Raw genomic sequence first — 24446 nt, 5'->3', positions numbered from 1 at the left:
CCCTACTTGTTTTGGGAGAATTGTATGGTTTGTGCAGTTCACCGTGCAATGGTATTTTCGGTAACCTGTCCCAAAAACAGGTTGGCAAAAGACACAAAGAATTTGCTTTGTCTTTCTGCACTCTTTTGTCCTTTCTATATAGTGCATTTCTGACCTCCTGGCGTCCAGTGGGTCTAACACCCTTTCTGTGCTTGTGGGTAGTTTTTGGAAAAAAACTTGGTATTTGAATTGTTTGATTGATGTGGAAGAGTGACACCACCTTTGGCATGAAATGTGGGTCCATTTTCATTACAATCCTATCATTGTGTATTTGTAATTAGGGCTGTTGTAGTTTTAGCGCTTGTAATTTGCTCACTCTACGTAGAGATGTGCCCCTTCTAGAAATCTCATCACTACTTGGGAGGTGAAGAAACTCTTCCCTGTTTCTCCTCTTGTGTAAGCCACTATCGCCGCTAAGTCCACCTTTACAGATTTGTAGCTCAGTTTATTTTGTAATAGATGTTAGAAGTATTTTAGTACCATTGATTCCTTGGTCATTTTTCTTTATAGTTTCTCCCTAAAGCACCATTCGGAGAATCTTTTCCACTTTGCTACGTAGCACTTTGTTGTGGTGGGTCTCCTTGCCTCTCAAAGCACCGCCATTGTGCTTACTGGTAGTTAGAGGTGTGCAAACTCTAGGTCTTCAGGAGCCATGCTGCAAGGCGGAGGCTCTCCAGCCGATGGGTGTTGAACCCTTTGTAGTGTAGTTCCTATTTTCCCTACAGGCCCTGCGCATTGGAACAACATAAACAGCAGTGTAGACGTAGAAGTGCGGTCTTCCAGGTCTCTACTGACTATGCTAAACTTAATTGGGTTTGTACCAACTAGCTCAGAGGTCACTGGAAACTTTCTTGACTGAATAGAAAGTAATCAGCTCCCCTGGCTCAGACAAGAAGGGATTCAGTTTTCCAACAACCGCATAAACATGACAACTTTGCTCCTTAGAATAAGAGTCAATCTCTAGAGTCGTGTGAAACAATAGACCGCTATTTCACTCAGTCAGTTGTGCAGATTACTTTCACCAAGATGCAGAGAATAGTGAGACGGACGTTTTCAATAAAAGGTATTATTTATTGACAAGTCTTCTCATGCAAGAGAAATGAATTGCCACAATTGCAAGACGTGTTATTATAAAAAGTGCGTACAGTAAAAGGAGTATTGCGAAATACTGTAAAAGCATTGATATGGTTTCTTAGCCATACGATAGTTAAAATGAATAAAATATATACATTCATATATACATTTAGCTAAAGTACTCAACTGGTGCTTCTAACTACGCCTACCCCGGTGTACCTGACCGAAGCCTAATACCTGGGAGGGATTAAGTAAGTAGCAGTTTAAGTTAAGTTGGTTTTGCCAAGGGTTTGCTTCAAGAATTCTCTCTAAGGGTTTAGTCAACACTGTACCTCTGGAATAGAATGTTGGAGGTCTTGTATCTCCTCTCAGGACTCGATATTCCAGTTACCCGCAAGGGTAGGCTGGAAACGCCGGAGCTGGATTTTCTCGGCAGGAGAAAAGACAGCGTCTTTCTCAGCGCGTCAAGGAGGAGGAGGGGCAGCATCCGTGGGCTTCTCGCATCTGCTGGGCTCTGCAAGGGACAGCTGTTCTGCTCCTGTATTCTCTACCGCCACCGCTGTGTTTGCTTAAGGCAAAGTTGGTATTATTTATACCTGGAAGGTGCCTTGTTTGACGTAAGTTTTTGGACATAAGACGTCAATAAAGATGTCACTAAGAACCGGTCGTTCTTACAGTGCTCATTAGAGTTCTATTACTAATTAAAACATAGCAAGCGGGGCTTTCCCAGGTTGCTGGGGGTTTTATCTGTTGAAAGAACTCTGTGTGTAATCTAGGAATCTAAGATAGTGGCTTCTGCTGTGTCATATACTGTAATGAGCTGCAGAGGAGAGTTTCTGAAATATGGCTGATCGTTTATGCCATTATAGGGATATGGATTGACTACAGCCGTATTAGGGACATAAGATCACAATATTGATCGGGGTCCTAGATAGAACACGACACCTTCAGTTCTGCATTGTTAACAGGTCCTTTCTTGTGGGGAACCGGTGTGCAGGCGCTTTTGCCATCTCCATGATCTGTGAGAACCAAGTTTGTCTGGCCCACTGAGGTGCTATCAGTATTCACGTCATGTTGCTGAATCTGCATTTGATTATTACCCTGTGTAGCAGTGGTATTGGTGGAAAAGCGTTGGCAAATGTCCCTGACCAGTTTATCCATAGCGCCATCCCTGGGGACAGTTTGCACGGTTGTCTGGATGCAAAGCTTTGGCATTTTGGAGTGTTGCAATAGGTCTATTTGCAGAGTTCCCCATTTGTGGAATATCTTTTGGATTTCCTGTTGATGGATTTCCCATTCGAGTGATGCTGACATCTGTATGCTGAGTCTGTCTGCTTCCACATTGTCCTTCCCTGGTAGATGTATTGCTAGTATGTCTATTTGTCTTGGAATTGCCCATCTCCATATTGCCTGTGCCAGCACTGATAGAGTCACTGACTGTGCCCCTCCTTGGTTGTTGATGTAGAACATGGTTGTATTGTCCATTTGGATTAGTACCCTGTTCCCCTACACTTGTTTCTGAAAGGCTTTTAAGGCTAGGAACACTGTCTTTAGCTCTAGGTAATTGATGTGCTTTATCGCATCCTGTTGTGACCACAACCCCCTCCCCTTGAGGGTGCTTGTGTGTGCTCCCCATCCCATCTGGGAGGCATCTGTAGTGATGGTCAACGTTAGAGTTGGTTGTGTGGAAGGCTTCCATTGTGTTATGTTCCTTTTGTTCCACCACGCTAATTCTTGTGTGACAACCACTAGATCTTCCTAACTCCCTGTTGCCTGTGACCATTGCTGTTGAATCCATTCTTGGAATGGCCTCATGTGTAGGCGGATATTTGGAACCAAACGTATGCATGGTGCCATCATTCCCATCAGTTTTCTGACTCCTCAGTGTCAGAACTTGTCCCTTGTGGTACAGACATTTCTCCTCCACTTGGAATCACCTTGCTCTGTATGGTGTTGATCTCTGCACCTAAGAATATTTTCACTTGTTCTGGTTCCATTGATTATTTTCCACAAGGGATTGAAAACCCTAGTTAGGCTAATGTTTGTATGACTTCTTCCATTTGCCGCTTGCACTTGTTGTAGGAGTTTGAGTTTACCAGACAGTCACCTTAGGTATAGGTACACATGTATCCCTTCCCTCCTTAAGTGTGCTGCTACTGCTGCCAGGCATTTTGTGAAAACCCTTGGTGCGGATTGGAGTCCGAATGCCAGAAGTGAACTGGTAGTGAGTATTGTTGATCATAAACCTTAGTAGAGGTTTGTGTTTGCTGTTGATGGGGATGTGCAAGTAAGCATCATTTCAGTCGATAGTTGCCATGTAATCCCCCTTTTGTAACTGTGGTTTAACCTCTTGGAGTGATGTCATTTTGAATCTGAGTTTTTATGAAACTGTTCAAGAATCATAGATCCAGAATTGGCCACAAGTTTACTTCCACTTTTGGTATGAGGAAGTAGGTGGAGTAGATCCCCTTGTTCCGTTCCTTGTATGGTACTATTTCTATGGCTCTTTTCTTTAGGCGTTCTTGTGCTTCCTGCAGCAAAATGTGCATGCTCCTTTGCAGAGTGTACTCCGCCTCTTGGCCTTTTGTTTGGAGGTGGTTTTCCTAGATCTATACAGTAACCGTATTGTATGAGGTTAAGTATCCATTTGTCTGTTGTGAACTTCTTCCACTCCTGGAGGAAGTGTTATCCTGCCTCCTACTAGTGTTATGGGCTGAAGGAACTGTTTATCTTGATTTAGTCTTTTGTCGGAGTTGTCTCTTTACGCACCCCTAGTGATGTTGGCTGGGTGTGCGTTGGTTCTACTGCGGAGTCACTTGGATGTGGGGTGTTGACCCCCTCTGTCAGTTTCCCAGTCCTCGTGCGCGCCCTTGAAACAATTGTCTTCAGGGCTGGTACTGCCAGCTTTGCCGCTGCTGCTGCTGTCCCTGCTTTTGTCCCCGTTTACCAACTTGATAACCCTGTTGGAAGGTTTGGTGTGGTGCCACAAGTTGGTGGTTCCCCCTACCCGTTGGCCTCCTTGATAGTGTTAGTCTTCATTCCTCTGAACTGCAGCGCCCCATGGACCTAGCGGTTTCGTTGTCTTTTTTGAGTCGATTCAGTTTATCAGCAACTGGAGCGCTGAAAAGCTGTTCCCCGTTGAAGGGTGTGTTGAGAATGTTGTTCTGAACTTCATTCCTGAAACCTGAGATCCTTAGCCAGGCATGCCTCCTTTCTGTTATTCCAAGCATCATCTGCCTTCCTGATGTCTCCGCTGCGTCTGGGGCAGACTTCAGACATGTATTTGCCATGTTCTTTCCCTCTTCTACCAGGTGGCTCTCCCTTCTCTGGAATTGCTCTGGCATGTGTTTTAGGAGTTCGCCCACTTCTTCCCAGTGCTGGTATGCGTGCCTGTTGATGAGCGCATTAGAATTGGAGATACGCCATTGGATCGCCTCACTTCTTTCCAACTTCCTCCTCATTAGGTCCATTTTCCTGCTCTCCTTATCTGGAGGTGGTCCTGTGTTTGTGGTATATTTGTCCTCTTCCTAGCCGTGGATGTGATAATAAAGTCAGCTCGTACTGACCCCCTTATATACATAGGGTCCTTTGAAGAATGCTTATATTTGTTCTATGTCCTTGGGGCTACACATGGCAGGTTCTTTGAAGTCCTCCTTCCCCTGATCAAGCACACTTGGGAGCATGGGCAGGAACTGGCTTCTAGTCTGTGATTGAAACAATGTCTCACAGAGGAAGCAAGATTGGGGTTTCTCTTCCTCTAGCTGCACTCCATATGCGTATGCAGCTCTTTTGATGACCTGGTTGTAGATCACTATGTCGTCCGGCGTCGAAGGTCTCAAAGGATAGGATTCCACACCTTCCGGTGATTCGGCGTTGAGATCCTGCCATTGCAAGTCCTGCGTCTCCGAGGATGTCGAGCCCTAGTAAGTTTCCTAGTCTTCCTCCCCTTCAGCGTCGCCGTAGTATAGCTCTTCCTCCTGTTCCTCGCCAGGTTCTGGTATGGTCGGTGGTTGAATTTGCACACCGCACTTTTCAGCTTCGGGCATGGTTTTTCGGAATGCTGTACATTTTCATGTCAAAGTCTTTCTTGCGTTGCAAGATGCTTGGCATCTCGGCCTCAAGCTTTTTCTTCTTTTTAATCTCTGCCGCGTGTTCAGCGTTGAATGTTTCAGCTTTCCTTTTCGCAGTTGTCTAAGTCGTAGCTGCTTTTAGGCCTTCATTTTTCGATGTCGAAGCATCCCTTTCGTGGCTGCTCTTCACCGCCTTTCCCTTATCTTGGGTTTTCGCCGTCTGGGAGTCCTTTTCGAAGGAACAGACTGCCTGTTTGACCTTGGATGCAGTTGCCGATGTAGAGTGTTTTGACAGCAATGCTCCTTTTGAAGACTTCCACTCACTTCTGCGACTATCAGTGGAGTGCTTGGAGTTCGAAGACTAACCTCCTTCGATGTTTTTTTTTCCATCTCAACGGGTCTGGTGTCTTCCGGCCCTTCAGTGATGTGGTCTTCCTCTCCACTGAGGAGTCCCAAATCTGGGAGCGATGGAGGTGTCCCCTGCATACTGTAGTTTGCTCTTTCTGCCCTCTCTTACTCTGAGGGTCTTCGGGGTGAATACCCCGTAGGCGTTTGTTCTCGCTTCGATGGTCAAGTGGCAGGCAGAGATTGCAAACTTGATGTTGGTCCTTCTGCGCTTACATGTGGTGGCAGTGTGCGCAAAATTTCAAGGGAGTTTTGTCCATCACCGCGCCCAGGGAGCCCCCTGTGTGCGCGTTCTCTGAAGAAATGTCGACGTTTTCAATGTTATTTCTCCTCTTTTGTTGTCTTTTGTACATGACTCTTAATCCAGTATGTTCTCCCGTGAACTTCCGATCTTGTTGATTTTCTTTGATTCTTCTCTCAAGTTTTGGAGCTCCTTCACTGTTGATCCAGATCCAACGGTGGAAAAAAGAATCTAAAGATGGCGAGCTTCCGGAGAAAGCATGTCAATGTCTCGAAGGACACCAAATGGTCTGGTATGTCGACATCTACCTAGGCCACGAAAAAAAAGAATACAACAATTCCGGACCCAACCACTAGATGGCGGAATAATGCACAACATAGTGAATCCATAACCTTATTTATAACCAACACAAGATGATAATATCAAAACGGCGACAGTTTTTAACCACTCACCTTCAGTCAAGATATCTGGGTTTAATCCATCGTCCTTTTGCTCACTACAACCTACCCGGTTTGGACCCAGCTATATGCAAATCAGTCTTCACCCTGCTCTTCATGGGAACAATCCAGGCCATACCATCAATGCCAGGTCCTCGTTGGACCTGAAACGAGCATCCTAGGACCGGTTTTGGGGTATCACCCCATATCAACCAAGCTAGTTGAATCCAGTGGCTCAGCGACCAAGGGACCACCATTTTGGTATATCCTTCGAAACTTACGGCACACATAGAAAACACGGGGCGTGGCCTAGCAGCCAAAGATGGTGGAAGTATGCTAGGCTAGCTCCGTCCAGTCTGAACAATCATCCTTAATTTAGCCTTCCCTCCAACTCCGCTTCGTGAAATTGCCAACGCCCCAGCTGGGGGGTGCTTGGCGGACGAGAGCAATCCTTTTGCCTCTCTAACCTGTCGGGAGAAGCCGCTGCTGAGGCAGCCTGGAGCATGGCCCAGAGGAAGCAGACAGATGCCTTCTTAGACAGCAGCAACTGGTGTGCGGGGCGGAGTGAGTGTGGAGTGCTGAGGCATTGGCTGGGCCAAAGGAAGTCACCCGCAGCATCCGATTACACGGTGAGGGGGTCGGGAGGGGGAAGAGGCCTCTCTGTGTCAGTGGCGAGAGACTGGACCCTCCCCCTCCTCCATGCCCTGAAATGGTGGCAGCGCTGTCGACGGCCAGAATCGGGCTGCGGGGGTATTGAGTGGGTGACGCCCGGTGGCAGTGTTGTGCTGCAGTGTGCACTGAGGGAGACCTGCAGGCTCCAGCCCCGGGGGATGAGTCCATGCCCTGAAGCAGCTGGAGATTTGTGGATAGTGGCGCTTTCTCCTGGTACCGCCGTGCCCTTGCGGCCATTTTTGGTTGCGAGGTGGTGGGGTGGGCGGCATTGTAACTGCGTGGTGCCACTGTGGTTGTGCCTCTGCGCCCACTGGTTTGCCTCGGAGCTACGTGGAGAGGCCATGTACGCGTCTTGGGGTCCCTGGAGGGGGCAGGAGGAGCCCGCCTGCACCTGGCTTTGGCGCTTAAATTGGGGTCATGAGTACTTCTTGAGGCAATAGCAGCAAGGGTCGGTGATTTCACCTTATGCTCTAGCTGCACTCCATATGCGTCTGCAGCTCTTTTGATGACCTGGTTGTAGATCCCTATGTCGTCCGGCAGCGAAGACCTCGAAGGATAGGATTCTACACCTTCCGGTGATTCGGCGTTGAGATCCTGCCATTTCAAGTCCTGTGTCTCAGACTATGTTGAGCCCTGGTAAGTTGCCTCGTCTTCCTCCCCTTCTGCGTCACAGTAGTATAGCTCTTCATCCTCCTGCTCCTCGCCAGGTTCTGGTGTGGTCGGTGGTTAAATTTCCGCAGCACACTTTTCAGCTTCGGGCGTGGTTTTTGACAGAATGCTGTACATTTTCATTTTCTCGTCAAAGTCTTGCTTGCGTTGCAAGATGCTTGCCATCTCAGCCTCAAGCCGATACATGGTGAGAGGGGAGAGGCCTCTTGGTGTTGGTGGCGAGAGATGGGGCCCTCCCCCTCCTCCATGCCCTGAAATAGTGGCATTTTCTCCTGGTACCGCCGTGCCTTCGTGGCCATTTTTGGTCGCGGGGGAGGTGGTGGGGAGAGCCGCATAGTAACTGCGCGCTGAATTGGGCTCATGAGTACTTCTTGAGGCAATGGAAGCAAGGGTTGGCCATTTCACCTTATGTGCAATTGGGTGGGATCACAAAAGGGCGGCGCCGGTTTCCTCCTTGAGGTCTGTTGAGACCCAGTGCTCGGCGGCCATATCGGGTCGTGGTGGTCCTGGACCTGCAGTGCTTGTGCCCTTCCCGTGAAGTGTGTTGGTGCTTTCACACCGGAGGTCCTGTGGTCGAGCCCCAGGGGACACAATGACAGGCGATAAGCTGGGAGGGGGGGAGGGGATGTTCCGCTAAGCAAAGTACACTGGACAAATTCACGGGGTGCGGCAACGCCAGTGGGGGGCCAAGGAGGGACCCTGGAGATACCGGACAATGCTGCGATCACACAATCTTGTGATGCCCTGGAGGCTAGGATCAGGACATTTGGTTCCGATGTCCTGCTTCTCCGCCAGGATGTGCGGAACACAGTGGTCTGCATTACCGAGACCGAAACGCAGATTTCAGGGGTGGAAGTTGCTTTTATATCTCTACAGAAAAATGTAGCCACTCTCGAAACGACCCACCGGACCATGGCAGCACATGTGAAGGACTAAAAGGGCCGGGCCTGGCGCAACAACCTTCGCTTTGTGTGCTTTCCAGAGGGCTGCGAGGGGGGAGATATGGAGCAGTTCCTCACCCAATGGTTGGAGTGTTGGGGCTCTCCAGAGTCCCTGTACCACTGCTTCATAATAGAGCGGGCTCATCGCGACCTCATGCAAAACCCACCGCCTGGGGCCCGCACGAGGCAAGTCATCGCAAGGCTACTAAACTACCACGTCCAAGATGTTATCCTTAAACAAGCTAGGGCCAAAGGACCAGTGTTTTTGATAACGGGCGCATTTTGATATTTCCGGACTACACAAAGCTGGTCCAACAACAGAGACAGTCTTTCCTGGCGGCCAAGGCACGACTCCGAGAGCTTGAGCTTCCATATGCCTTGCTGTACCGGGCCCGGCTGTGGGTGGTATACTGCTCCCGGACCCACTTCTTTCAAACACAGGAGGAGGTGTTCCAATGGACGGATGAGACTGCACTTGCGTCCTCATTCACCGCCTAGGAGAGATGCTGATTCGTCGTCCGGTGAGGCTGCTCGAAAGCAGTTTTAACTGAACCCTAAGATTGTAGGCGGTCCAGATCCCATCGCCTCTCTCGCTTCTGCAGAGTCTCTGCGTAGGTAGGCTCGGCCTACAGACAGGCCTCCTCGGGCACTTGAGCTAGAGGAGAATTCTAGACCCCTGACAACACAGATACTGTTGAAAAAATCGGAGGAGTTCATGAGAAGGCCGGCTTCTCTGTTGGGTGTCCGGCGGAGGGGCTGCCCGCTGATTTTGGGCTGTACACTGGGGATCCATTGACTGAGGTGCGCCGGGACTCCGTGTTGGGGTCTGCAGGCGTCACCTGCCGTGACAGATGCTTCATCATTATTGAAGTGTAGGGTGGGGGGCTTCCTGTCCTATCTGTCCCTTCTTTATACTGATCTTACTGCTTCAGTACAGGTGGCCGGCGCGGTCTCCTCCACTTTCTTCTTGGGGCGCGGCACCCAGCAGTGTTGCCCGCTGTCTCATCTCTTTACATTGGCAGTTGAACCATTGGCAGCATGGGTGCGCATAGATGCGCAAGTGACGGGCTTTGAATGGGATCATGGGTTGTCGGACCGTATTGCACTCTATGGCGACGATGTGTTCTTCACAAACGTGAATAGAACAGGTCCGCGACTGCTTTGCATTATGCAGATTCTTGGAGAAACGTCTGGTCTGTACTTGAATCCCAGCAAATCTACATAATGGGAACGAGTCAGGGGTAGGCAATTGGGCGGAGTAGGTTCGGGTGGTTACTAATCGTATGAAATATCTTGGGGTGTTCCTTGCCGAGTCTCCAGCCGTGGCTTGGGAGAGAAACCTGGCTCCAGTGTGGGAACGCGTTCGGGATGATCTGAAGGTCAGGTCGTGCATCCTGATGGCCATATCTAAAAGGGTTGCGCTTACTATATCATCTGCAGAATTATCCATGCCAGATTTCCCCCCCATTGATTTGACAGGTGAATTGGGCGCTGGGGCAGTTTTTGTGGGCAGGAGGGGCGGTGCGTGTCGCCCTGCAGACATGTTTCCTGTCCACATATTGCGGAGCCTTGGCAACCTCAGATGTATTGTCCTACTATATGGCCTCACAGTTACTGGTCCTAAATGAGTGGTGGTATGGGAGTCGGAACGACCCAGCGTACGCTGTGGAGCGGTGCCTCATGGGAGATCTTGCTCTTCACACGATCCTATATTCTGCATCGGCGCATAAGGCTGTCGTCGGTGACTCGCGTGGTCTTTCGGATTTGGCGGTAGGCATTGCGGCGGATAGGGTGGTAGAACACGTTGCAATGGGAGACCCCACTGTGGAATAACGGGCGTCTACAACATTTGGCGACAATCAGGGTTTCGGGGTTGGGACAACATCGACATCTTTACTCTTGGTGAGGTCATGAGGGGGTCCACCTTGAAATCCTTTCAAGACCTATAGGGCGACTATCAGATGCCTAAGACCCAATTTTATAAATATCTCTAATTCCGCCACACCCTTTCCCCTAGTCTGGTGGACCTGGAGACACTAGCCGAATTCAGTCCGGTGGAAGCCAAGATATTTATGGGAGAGAGTCAGGACCACAACATTTCCAAGATATACCAGACATTGGTGATACACAGCTCCCCCACACTGCAGAATCTCAGGAGGACTTGGGAGGAGGACCTGGGCCCCATGGATGAGGAGGTCTCGGATGGAGGCTCTGGCCTCCCCGCAAGAGGATGCCATAGCGGTATGTCTAAGTCTTATCCAATTCAAGTATCTTCACAGGGTCTACTTTACAAGGGTCCGGCTATGGAGGGCAGGCATGATAGCTTCCCTGATGAGCCTTTGATGTGAACAGGAGGAGGAGACCCTGCTACACACGGTCTGGCATTGTTAGGTCTCGCCTATTCTATTCCACAAGGAATGAATTGCGAGTCCAATGCCGCTGAACCACTACTTCAGGCCAACGGCTCTCCTCAAGCGGATTTTGGACAGTTCACGTGAATCACAATCCCGTGACCTGCTCTCATGCACGAGCCTTCCCCCTGGCAGCAGCATTTCTCCTTTCACGGCCGCCAGGCCACATCAAAGGGTTCCGCTGCCCCGCCCCCTGCTTCACGGCCATCGGTTCCCCAGCTCCAGCACCTCCCCTCTCTCTCCCCGCACACCCTGCCGTGCTTTAACTCTCTCCCCCTCCTTTACAAAAGAGCACGTATTTGTATTCTTTATTTTTTTCATTCAGTCCATGCCACTCACATAAAAAAATGCCGCTTTTTCAAGGCCGCAGGCCGTGACTCGACAATCCTGCCGTGCTTTAACTACCTCCCCCCTCCCTCACCAAAGAGCACGTATTTGTATTCTTTATTTTTTTCATTCAGTCCATGCTACTCACATAAAAAAATGCCGCTTTTTCACAGCCGCTGGCCGAGACTCTACAGTCCTGCCGTGCTTTAATTCTTTAATACTGTCTCCCCCTCGTTTCACTGGGGTCAGTCATGTTGAGGGCCACCGTTGTGCCAGTTGAGGGCCACAGTTGTGCCAGTTTAGCATAGAGGAAAAGAATCTGTAGAGTACTGATGCTGCCACTTCTTTCGTAGGAAGTGATCCGTCATTATTAAAAAGCAGGACATTGGCGATCTGTAAAAACAAGTCCTTTTAAATGAAGGTTGCGAATACCTCTAGGACTAGATGCACGCTTGCCAATTATGCATGCCCATGTAAGCAACTTTGGATAAGGATGTTAACCAGATTAAAAGGCAAATCTCAGACAGGCAGGGTTTTAAAAAGGCACCCACCAATTAAAAACTCCCCGAAAAGGTCTCGTAGAAAAAAAACTAGCATAATAGTTCTACATAGAACCTACCCTTGTGCTGTCACCTCCCGGACACTCTTCAGTCACTGTTTGCAGTTAGTGGAATCATTCCGCCACCTTGCACCATTGACAAATTCCCTCATGTAGTTGGATTATAGAATATTTGTCTCTATCACGGTCCCCTCGTATTGAAAAGTGAAAAGGTTATTGCATGAATGCTATCCCCTTGACTAGTAGATTGGCCGGTAAGCGTTTATAGCCATATTTGTTTATGTGATCCACAGCTTTAGCCCATTCTAACCAGTGGAAGCAGATTGCAGTACAGCAGTTTTAGTGATAAATAGTTTACTCTTCTACGTTCCTGCTGTCCTTGCCACCTTGTGCCAGAACTGGAAGCAGCTTCATAGCTGTTGGTGCAGAATGTTTGCAGTGCGGTATCACACACGTATGTAAGTGTTGTGGGGCGCACAGCCCGTCCCGTCACGTTTGTGTTCTTTGACCAGTTTCTTTTTCTGCCCCTTAGTGTGGATCATAATCTTCTTCTTTTGCGCTCAGCAAAGTGGAAATACGTTTTTCTGGGGTTTTTTCTTTAGTTTTCCACTCTATCCTCTTCTTACAGAAGAGATAGCTTGTGCTAAATCATGCTGGTTTCAAGCCGTGCCTGCACTTGCACAGGACCAGTATTGTCAAACCGATGAGGAATGCTGCTGCCAGTGTGTTATCAGAATAGTAGCCCGGCAGAGACTTACGGGTATTTCGGGCTGCCCTCGTATACTAATAGTTTAGTTTTGCAATAGTGCCACAAAATGCTTTAAAAAACTGATTGACAAAAACTGTTAATCATATTATCGCAACTGGGCTAAAAATGGAGATGTGCTTGTTGTAGTGGTCTTTCTTCATTCTCTCACATTTGGTTCTTAGCGTACTCCCAGCCCACCCCTTTGCTCTTGTTTTAACAAGATGATAACTACAGCCTTTGGAAAGGGCTCCGAGCTATAACACTACTCAGGCTTCAGAGCAACGTGTTTCTCTCTGTCTCATGAAGTGTGTAACCCTTGCACAGCAGCTCGCACCGACATGCATATTGTAGCTATTGTTAAAATGTGGTAAAGAGGGTTTCTAGAGTGCTAAGAAGAGAGGTCACTGCACAGGGAATGACGGTGTGAAATACACGAGCATCCAGCCAAGCACATGATATGACCGCGCTTTTACCAGAGCCGCCTGCCTCCGAGAGCTTCACACAAAGCCATCTGTTGCTTTCCCAGCACACTCGGCCTCACTTCTCCTCTCCCTAATTACACTTCTTTCACGTCTGGATGAAAGGCCAACATGCCGTGCAGAGCTCGGACCCGGGCCTGCAGGTCGCACCAAATGCCCTAATCTATTGCTTAACTCACCGAGCCAACCAGACGTAAACGAGTTACCACTGGCCTTCAAAAATATTCATTTTATTTCTGGCATTTGAAACCGACGGAGCTACTTCGGCCCTCAAAAAGTAATTTAACTTCCAAACGTAATCAAGCTCTGTCTGGTCTTTACCAGCACTCAAGTTATTTCAGACTTTTATATTTTATTAACTTATGTCCTCTGGGCGGAACATTTTTTTGTCTGCCCTTTTCAAAGTATTTACTTTCCTCGCTGACAGTTTACGTTTGACTATTATTTTTTTAAACTTGGTTTTGTTTTGTCAAACTAACTATAACGAAGACCCGTTGCCACGCTGGAATTGTGATGTTCTTCTGAGAAGTTATGTTCGTGTTACTTTATTTTTATTAATCATTTCCTCTCGAAAGATTAGGGTGTGTTGGCAAATCCAAGACCAGAACCAATATTGTGACATCAAGTTCTAATCTCATCCTCTGTGAGGATGAAATTGTGTTCAATATGTGTTCGAGCTGGTGAGCCTGTGGCTGTGGTTTCTTCCGCTGTAACAAAGATGTTCCTGCCATTACCCAATTTAATGAGACGTCATTTATCACCCTCGTCTGGATGAAAGGCCGACATGCCGTGCAGAGCTCGGACCAGGGCCTTTCTATTTTTCGCATTTTTGTCCTGAATTCCCAATGAAGGAGCTGGCACTCTGTGACCTTCGGCAGACTGTTTTTTCAGCATTATACCTCGACATATGCATCTCTCGGTTTTCCAGTGCCAGGCGGAACAGCTCACTCGGGGTTTGGGTGCTTGTTTAATTGAGCTGAACAGTATTAAGGGCTTCCATTTGCTACCACTGTTGCCACAAAAGTGCTTCAATTTGCAACCACTGTAGACACACGCATTGAACTCGCCAGGCAGCCCACCCCCTCCCTCTCCAGCGCGCGCCGCGCTCTCCCTTGGTTGCCACACGCATTCAACTCACCAGGCAGCTCACCCCCTTCCTCTCCATATGGGTGTTAGCGTTTTCTTTGATCTCCGCCGCCGCCGTAAAATAAACAAATCACTCTCACTCCACAACCAGCACTTTTAATTTGATCACTACCGCATCACTCTGGGGCAACACTCATAGGCACCACCACACCACTCAGGGACACCCCCACTTCACTCAGGGACACCCCCACTTCACTCAGGGACGTCACTCAGGGGCACCCCCACACGTCACTCAGGGGCACCCCCACACGTCACTCAGGGGCACCCCCACACGTCACTCAGGGGCACCCCCACACGTCACTCAGGGGCACCCCCACACGTCACTCAGGGGCACCCCCACACGTCACTCAGGGGCACCCCCACACGTCACTCAGGGGTCACTCCGGGACACCACCACACGTCACTCCGGAACACCACCACACGTCACTCCGGGACACCACCACACGTCACTCCGGGACACCACCACACGTCACTCCGGGACACCACCACACGTCACTCCGGGACACCACCACACGTCACTCCGGGACACCACCACACGTCACTCCGGGACACCACCACACGTCACTCCGGGACACCACCACACGTCACTCCGGGACACCACCACACGTCACTCGGGGGCACGACCACATCACTCGGGGGGCACGACCACATCACTCGGGGGGCACGACCACATCACTCGGGGGGCACGACCACATCACTCGGGGGGCACGACCACATCACTCGGGGGGCACGACCACATCACTCGGGGGGCACGACCACATCACTCGGGGGGCACGACCACATTACTCGGGGGGCACGACCACATTACTCGGGGGGGCACGACCACATTACTCGGGGGGGCACGACCACATTACTCGGGGGGGCACGACCACATTACTCGGGGGGGCACGACCACATTACTCGGGGGGGCACGACCACATTACTCGGGGGGGCACGACCACATTACTCGGGGGGCACGACCACATTACTCGGGGGGCACGACCACATTACTCGGGGGGCACGACCACATTACTCGGGGGGCACGACCACATTACTCGGGGGGGCACGACCACATTACTCGGGGGGCACGACCACATTACTCGGGGGGCACGACCACATTACTCGGGGGGCACGACCACATTACTCGGGGGGCACGACCACATTACTCGGGGGGCACGACCACATTACTCGGGGGGCACGACCACATTACTCGGGGGGCACGACCACATAACTCAGGGGCATCACCACATCACTCAGGGGCATCACCACATCACTCAGGGGCATCACCACATCACTCAGGGGCACAACCACATTACTCTGGGGCACCACCACATTACTCTGGGGCACCACCACATTACTCTGGGGCACCACAACATCAATCTGTGCAAACATTCAACAACAACTGGTTCAAATATGTTCTCTCAATGTCTCAAACTTAATTATAAATGTCACAAAAAGATGTTAATATTTCACTTCTGTTCTTGGATTTTCGTCACAATAAAATACACTTAACACAATCTTCACGAAGGTCATTTACAAAAGTTTAAACTATTGCTATCATAAATTACAATACGTTTTATTTAAGTATTAATTATTTAAAAAAATTAAAAACCATTGTTATTTGCAATAGCAATACATGTAAGTCCCGTAAATACAACACATATTGCATTACAAATGCTATAGGTGTCACATTTGCGAAAGTTATAACTATTGGCATTGTAAATGACAAAGTTATTTATTTAGCTATCTTCAAAACCAATACTGAAATAAAAAATGTGTCATTTACAATACCAATAGCTCAAAATTTCCTAATGCAAGACCTATTGATGTAGATGTAACATTTGCTAACTTAATAACTACTGCCATTTGTATTACCAAAATGAATACTTTCGTATTTTTAAAACCAAACAAAAAAATCAAAAATCTTTACATTTCACACACCAAAAGCTCAAACTTTTCTATTGCGAGACCTATTGCATTGCAAATGCTTGTTTTTCCCTAGTGCAGTTGGAGAGTGGTGATGTCCTGCCTTTCAGAAGTGTTAGGCTGGGACCTGCCCCAGTCGCCGAAGTTGGTATTGCTACACGTAATCGATGGGATTGGGGGCAACATTTATAAGCACCATCTTATTATGTTAGGATTTACGTTAGCAAAGTGGTATATCGCCAGGTCTTGGAAGGCGCCGGTTCCACCATTAGTGTCTGTGTGGAAGAGGGGTCTGGACTTTTATATGGGATTGGAACTCTCAATTTTTATAGCTAGAGGTTGCCTGCAGAAACATTATCAAATTTGGAAGCGGTGGGCAGACTATCATGGACTGATAGTTGTGCTGTGCATCTAATCCTCTCCTGAGGCGGAAGCCGGGAGGTAGTTTTATTTGTTTGATTGTCATTACTTTCTGCACCTTTTAAAACCACGCTGAATTCTCAGCTTTTAATTTCACTGCACTTAGCTTGACCACAAAGCTTAGCTGCACTGCCAGAACAAATTGTATGTAATTGTTTTACCCTGCTTGACTCAAGAAGTGGTGGCAATTATCCCCCTGACCCCGCTTGACTTACTAAGCGCTACCGACTCTCCCTTGACACTCGGACCACCCTCAGCCGATTTGGGCGCTGAGAGAGCAGAGTCTCGGCCAGGTTGAATCAACTTTGGCGGCCATCTTTGTTTGGGCAGCGTTTACACGCTCTCTATTGGCCACTATAAAAACGGAAGGTAATGCCTCCACGCAGGACGCGATCAGTGTACGCGCCGGACCTGCGCCGAAGAGGCCACAGTCGCAAGTAATGCTACACTCTATTCCCCCTTCCCTCATCTCCTACGACAGTGCAACGCTTAAGAATCTTAAGCCCATTCACTGTACCTCGACATCAATCACTTCTCATGTTCTCACCCCTCACCTTCCTTTTACATCCTGCAGCCCAGGACTACCCAAGAATGATTTAAGGCACGAATGCTTTTTTACTCAGTCGTTGGCACTAAACTCTCCCATTACAAACACATTAATCATAAAATCTGGTATGATTAACTGCCGCTCTTTAGCAAAACACTATCGACATAGCCCAAACTCGGGAAGAGGAAAAATGGGATCTCCTATTCTTAACCGAGACCTGGTTAGGGGACGAAACTAATCCCGCTATTCACTTAGCCATACCTCCTGGCTACAGTATATTGTGCGCTAATAGACAGGACTCTCGCCCTGGAGGTGGAGTTGCCATAATTTATAGATCTCACTAGGCTATCTCTTCCTTCCCTTACAAACAATTGGAACGCATTGAAGCACTCCCCTTTTGCATCAAAATAGCGGCCAATTTTACCTTTTCTGGCCTTTTGGTTTACCGCCCCCCCTAACTCAAAAACATCCCACTTACCGCTTCTGTTAGACTATGTTCTGCAATCAACATCGCGTTATGCAAATTTTACCCTCCTCTGGGATTTTAACCTCCATGTCGATAATCCCTCGGACCCCACAACACTCAACTTTCTCTCCACTTTATCAGATGGAGGACTAAACCAACTCATTTGCAGTCCTACACATAAGGCCGGTCATACTCTCGACCTGATCTGTACCAACCTGGATAGACTATACATAAGTGAACCCCTCCCGGTGATCTGGTCAAATCACTTTTTTATTCCATTCTCATTCTCTCTGCACCAACAAGACCGCCATACACGCCCGGCTAAATCACTAGGCAGAAACTGGAGTAAAATCTTTCCTGATAGTCTAGCCGTCCACCTTTCCCCTATCCATCCTTCGGACACGGTCTCTAATCTAGACGCCCGACTGACCAATTTCAACGGCTGGATCTCTTCCGCCATCGACCTCCTCGCCCCTAATAGGCCCATCAAAACCCACCGCTCCGCTCCTTCTGCCCCTTGGTACTCCGACAAACTTAGAAAAAGCAAATCGGCATGTAAGCTCCTTGAGAGACGCTGGAGATTAACTTATTCCCCCGACCAGAAGCTCCTCTATAAATCTGCCCAAAAAGAATACAGAAAAAAAAATATTGAACACAAAAAAATCTTTCTGGAAGAGAAAATTAACCGCGCACAGGGGTCATCTAGGGAAATATTCAACACAGTGAGAACCTTCACCGAACCCCTGGATCTAAAACGACCTCCTCTGGTATCTCAAACACTTTGCAATAGTCTTTCCGACTTTTTCGAAAACAAAATTGCCACTATATACGACTCTTTCCCCGGCAATACTAATCCAGAATTGTGTGCAACCAATACTGTCGCCATTGGATCAGATTGTACGTTCTCCAACTTTAAAGAGATTACCATGGATCAATCCCTTAAATAGATTTTAAAATGCAAATCCGGCTCTCCTCTTGACCCCTGGCCTGCCAAGCAATACAAATCTTTGGCACCCATCCTCAACCCCATTTTGAATGGGATTTGGAATGATTCTCTGCACACTGGTGTCTTCGCGGACTCATGGAAACATGCTCGCTTGGTCCCCATATTAAAGAAAGCCAATTCCGACCCCAGTGAACCCTCCAACTACAGGCCTATCTCCCTTCTACCAGCGCCTGCCAAAGTACTCGAAAAACTGGTCCAGCAACAACAGGCAGATTTTTTAGAAACACATGGTGCTTTTCACGACTCAGCACGGTTTTAGACCAGGGTATAGCACAGAGTCAGCACTAATCGAGATGGCCGATGCTGTACGCTGGAGGATGGACGAGGGATCAAGAGCGGTGTTGGTGCTGCTTGACTTGTCAGCAGCATTCGACACCGTCTCCCACCCCCTCCTCCTGGACCGCCTACAATCCAAAGGTATCCAGGGTACGGCCTTAAAATGGATTACATCTTTCCTGTCCAACCGGACTCAGGCAGTGTTCACCGCTCCCTATACCTCGGACAGTCGTCCGCTCTGGTGGGGTGTCCCCCAGGGCTCCTCATTGAGCCCCCTCCTATTTAACGTTTATTTCTCACCCCTTGCTGAAATCATCGCCCAAACTGGAATAAAGGCCACTTCCTACGCAGATGATATTCAACGCTTATTCACATTCAATAGCATCACAGATTCCACCTTTGACCCACTGAAAAACTACCTGCGTACCATCGCCCAATGGATGGACAACAATTTTCTCCGGCTTAGCGCCGGAAAAACGGAGGTACTATTCTTTCACCAGCCATCCCCTTTGGATCCCAACAATTGGTGGCCTCTCGATTTGAGTGCCCCTCCCCAGCCCAAAGAATCGGTGAAAAATCTAGGGGCCAGATGGGATTCCAACCTATCTTTCCAATAACAAATTCATACAGTCTCTGCAGCATGTTTTGCCAAAATAAGGATGGTGAGAAAATTCATCAATTACCTACCTAACACCCCCAGGAAGACCATAGTCCAGGCGTTGATCACCTCGCACTTGGACTACGCCAATGGCCTATACACTGGACTGTCTGCAGGTCTATGCCACCGACTCCAGACAGTCCAGAATGCTGCAGTACAGCTGGTTAGTGGCATTCCTCTACGTGAGCACATCACACCCTACCGCCGTACACTACATTGGCTGCCAATACAACAAAGGGCAGAATTCAAAGCATTAGTACTGGCACATCGTGCAATAAGGGGCAAGGGCTCTGCTTACCTTTCTGCCTGCCTCTCCCTCTACAGTACTTCCAGGCCCCTTCTCTTCTTCAAAAAACCTGCTTACCACTCCCAGATTAAAAAAAACCAGCTCAGGCGGAAAAACCTTTCAAGTATGTGCCTCTGCCCTTTGGAACAAGCTCCCAATTTCCATCCGGATGATCCAGGACGAACTCCCCTTTCGAAAAGCCTTAAAAACCTTCCTGTTCTGCTAAACCCCCTATCCATAAAAACATTTAAATCAGCTTAAGATCGCACAGGAGCGCCGGACACCCCGTTGGGGTAGCTGCGTGCTATACAAGATACACTAAATAAATAAATGCTGGAGCCGATCGTGGAGAGGGTTTCTGCCCCCCACCCCATCCCCCAGATTGATGCTACCCCATGGGTACACATGGTATTAGATTTTATACATGAATGGGTGGGAGTGATGGGTGTGGTGCAAGGCCTTGCTCCAATTGTGATTAATAGATTGTATGTGCGACTGGGGGGTGGGGCTTCCTTTTCTTCTTGTTTTCTTAAAAGAAGGCGGGGGATTTGTCATCTGCATTGCATTTCTATATCCTTACTGCATTTCTTTTCCTTAACAAAAAAGTCAAAGTCATGAGGTTGTTTATTGATTGTGCAGAGGCCTCTGGGTTTCAGAGCCCTGCGGTATATGTGTAATTTGATAAAATCTGTTTTAAAAAAACCAAACAGAAAACACAACAAGATGATGAATGGAGTGCTGAAACTTTTCAACCACTCACCCCCAGTCGAGATCCTTTTTATGCCAGAGCTTTCCTCTAGCTTTAGCAAAAAGGGAAACCCTTCTTTAATGTGACAGGTTTTACACATTACTGTACAAAATGCAGATTCTGAACAAATGAAGAAATGTAATGTGAACTATACTACAAACTCTATAGGGGATCAGATCACAAAATATTTTCATTTTCAAATAGTCCAAAAGGTTATAACAAATTACATTTGCAACAAAAAAAATACGTATGTATGCATCATGAGAAGTAATGACGCCTTTTTTTAACAAATTGTACAAATGGATACTTGAGGGTCCTTGAACAAATTTGTGCTGAGACAGAGTGAGCCCAAACTTTACCTACTTTGATCACATAATGAGTTATTGAAGTAGTTATCATCCAGATAGTTAGCTACACGTTGTTCAAATAGTTGTTCACCAATGCAGTTTTGGGCTTCAAACCAGTTACAACTACCAAGAAAGATAAATCTTACCAGTATTGTTCCTATAGTGTTCAGCTCAATTAACTCCAGGTTTATACTGTGTGTATTTGTCTGAAGGAGGCCACATATTAACCGAATTACATTTAAGCGAGTGTTCCCAACAGGTGGATCGAGAATTCCCCAAGTCGTTTTCATTACGCTGGTCTACATGGAAAAAAAAAGGGATAACATGGTCTTTAATGGCACTGTTACTCTTTGCTTGTAAACGCGTTTCAATTTACTAAACAGTTGGGATGTTCGGAGTATTTGAAAACACTTCAAAAATATTTTACTATAGCAGACTAACATTAACTACAAGCATTAAAGCAAGCTTAAAATTACGATTGAGTTAATAGCTGATATTTAAGGGAAAGATACCCATCTTTATTCTTTGTATACTTAGAAGAGAATCGGGAAGGGAGGTATTTTGGGATGGGAGAGGGGAAGGGAGAGCTGCTAAGGTAAATTGTTGTAAGAAGCTTAGGACTAAAACCGAATAAATACAACTGAAAAACAAGCACTGGCGTTGCCAATAGGTCTCGCAGTAGGAAAGTTGGAGCTATTGGTTTTCTAAATGACATTTTATATTTATATATCGTTATTGGAATTGTCAATGATATATAAATATAAAATGTTATTTACAAAACCAATAGCTCCAACTTTCCTACTGCGAGACCTATTGGCAACGCCAGTGCTTGTTAATTAGAGAGGCCAGCGCCGCCTTCTGTGTGCTGTCGATCTGCTTTGCATCAGTCTGTTAGCTCAGCTGGAAGGGGTGACCCGCGAGCGTTTGTAATCCCCAAAGTTTTCAAAGGCTAATTATGCCGAGGTCACACGTATGCATCCCACGGCAGGCGAGAGGAGAGTTTTACCTTTCTAGATGTGACCGTGCAAGTATTGGGTTCACTGTGTGGACTTGCGATTGTCTTCCGGTTGTTTTGCGGCTCGCCATCCAATGCCTCTGGCTTTATTGTCTCAGGAGTCCCAGCTTTTCTGGGCTCCTTTTGTAGGATGTATTCCGGTGACTCCAAACATCAGAAGATGGTGAATACCCCGAGCGTTTTGAAAAAGGCAAGGGCGCTAAGAGCTAACACAAAATACATTGTGTCAAAAAATCGCATAAAGCATAGTGCCAAGTACGAGTGATCAGACGTTATTGGCTACTGAGCGTGATTAGCAACTGTGACCAGTTGTTAAATAATGTGCTGTTCTCAGTTGTTATATACGAGTCACGGAAGAGGAGAGGGAGGGGGTGGGCAACTCGAGCGAGGCTGTGCAATCCTGCAGCGTCCTTTTCATGGCCTCAAGCAACGGTATGACGGAAGGTGGGAAACGTGAGGTTGAGCGAAATCATCAAAAAATAAAAAATGGAACAGGGAGGGAGAGTGATGAAGGCAGAGAGAACGTAGTGAAGAGGGAATGATGAAGCAAGTAACCGAGGAGTGTAGGAAATTTAGTTACGTTAATACACGGGAAGGTCTCTAAAAAGAAAAGGGACGGGGAGAGACTATTGCCTATTGGCATTGCCAGTGCTTGTTTTACTAGTGGAGGGAAGGTGTGTTCTGGCGGGGAGGAGGTGTCCTTGTCATCGTAGGGGTGGGGGCTGTTTTCTTGAGAGTGGGGGCTGGTATTCTTGAGAGTGCCGTGTGTGTGTGCCCTGGCGCACGCGAGCAAAGGAAGTAAATCGCACAAATTGGAAAGAGGAAGATGGAAACCCGTTTCAAATGCAAGAAACAGCAATCTGTAAGAGGGAGGTAAAGAGGCTGGGAGTATCTGGTAGTGGGTAAAGAGGCACGAAGCGTTTAGAAGGCTGTCTTGGGAGAAGTGTGGGAGGGAAGTCGGATGGGGGCGGGAGAGCCTGGGAATGCGAGCGAGGGGAGGAGTGCAGAGGGTGCAGAGGCTGGCCTTGCATGCGACACGTCGGGCCTGATAAAAAATGGACATGAAATGAAGCAACACGGGGCAACTGAAAGTAAGAAGCACACAGTCCTCGGAAACTAAACATGAAAAGAAATGAACATGAAATGAAGCAACATGGGGAAACTGAAAGTAAGAAGCACACAGTCCTCGGAAACGAAAACATGAATGAAATGAAGCAACACGGGGAAACTGAAAGTAAGGTCAGCCTGCGGCCGGCCATGAATAATTAGGGGAGGAGAAGCTGCAGAGGGCACGCTGGGCGAAGCCCTTTGATGTGCTCTGCGGCCGTGAATGCGCGTGCTTGTTTCATCACGTGATTCACATGAACTTAAAGAAAACCGCGGCTGAAAGCCCTTGGTTTGAGGAGGATTTTGCCGACATGAATTCTCGCTCCGCTCAATGCGCTTGCGCGCGATAGGTCGCGAGACCTAAACAGACGTCATGGAATGTCAAAATCGTGAGATTGCATACATATCTATAAATTAAATGACAAAAAAAACGTGCCCCAAATTATGCTACCTGGAGTTTCAGCAGTATATTTATCCAGTAATAAAATATGATGGAATTTATGTACTTTTATATGAAATAGGATGAATTTCTCACAGGGTTATACAATATTGACAAATATTTCAAAATACTTTTTATTTGCCGTCTATATTTTCACATGACAGTGTACACTTTAGAAACCGCTCCAAAGACTGCTCAAGTCCACTGCGATGTTTGGGCAGTACAAAATATGCACAATTCATGTGTTAATACTTTAAATGCACAGTATACAATCAAGTTTCCGCCCTCCTCATCACACACTCCCTCAAACCCAGTGCCAATTCAAGGAGCATATAAAACGGTAAAGGTAGATAGGAGGATTTAGTGATGAGGCAGCCATAGGACTAGGATTAGCAGACCCCCCATAAGAACCATGTAAATACCTTCAGTAATGCTTGCCCCAAATCATTACTAGGGTGAAAACATTTAACAGAAACAATGCTGAATTTGTAAGGTTCTATTTCTCGTACAATGAGGCAGCACCGAAGCCAAAAGGTAGCCCTCCAAAATGTTGCTTGCCATCAGAATTAAAGAAAGGGCCGAATTTTGGATACATGTGATCGAAATATTTGGATTTTGTGTTACCAAAACATTGGTTGCATCAGTTTCATCAAGGTTTTTCTTAAGAAGTGAGACAAGGGGGCCATATGGATTTTGTCTGAGATATCGGCTGCATCTACAAGGTGGTTACCAAGGATAAATAACTACCTTCCCTTGCAGAATGCTTAAATGAACTACTTCGTAAACACTTATCTTACAGGAAGCTGATAAATTATGTATGGAAAAAAATTGACCCTAGACTACTAGTAACCAGTTTTCTTGCATTAAAAAATACCTTTACTAACTTACAACAGAAGTTGACTTATTTTAGCTGAATTGCTTTCTGAAGGCAAGGCAGAACATCCTTTGGGGCCAGTTTGACCTTCACTCAGTAACAAGATGTTGATATATTATGCCCTTGTGGTGCTC

At 47.5% G+C, this 24446-nt stretch overlaps 1 protein-coding gene across 10 annotated transcripts in view; it reads right to left on the bottom strand.

Annotated features, from left to right (window-relative positions):
- PPP6R3 (protein phosphatase 6 regulatory subunit 3) overlaps positions 1-24446 on the bottom strand; it is a 1665951-nt gene that overhangs the window by 1083275 nt on the left and 558230 nt on the right. For all 10 annotated transcript variants that reach the window (XM_086957827.1, XM_086957831.1, XM_086957834.1 and 7 more), the window contains one exon: positions 21024-21176. In XM_086957827.1, the coding sequence (XP_086813953.1) occupies positions 21024-21176 (153 nt within the window). The remainder of the gene's footprint in view (positions 1-21023; positions 21177-24446) is intronic.

The sequence above is a fragment of the Lissotriton vulgaris genome, chromosome 2_1 (genome assembly GCF_964263255.1).
Source record: "Lissotriton vulgaris chromosome 2_1, aLisVul1.2, whole genome shotgun sequence".
NCBI lineage: Eukaryota > Metazoa > Chordata > Amphibia > Caudata > Salamandridae > Lissotriton > Lissotriton vulgaris.
The sequence above is the reverse complement of the archived record's forward strand: the minus strand, read 5'-3'. Positions and strand labels throughout refer to the sequence as shown.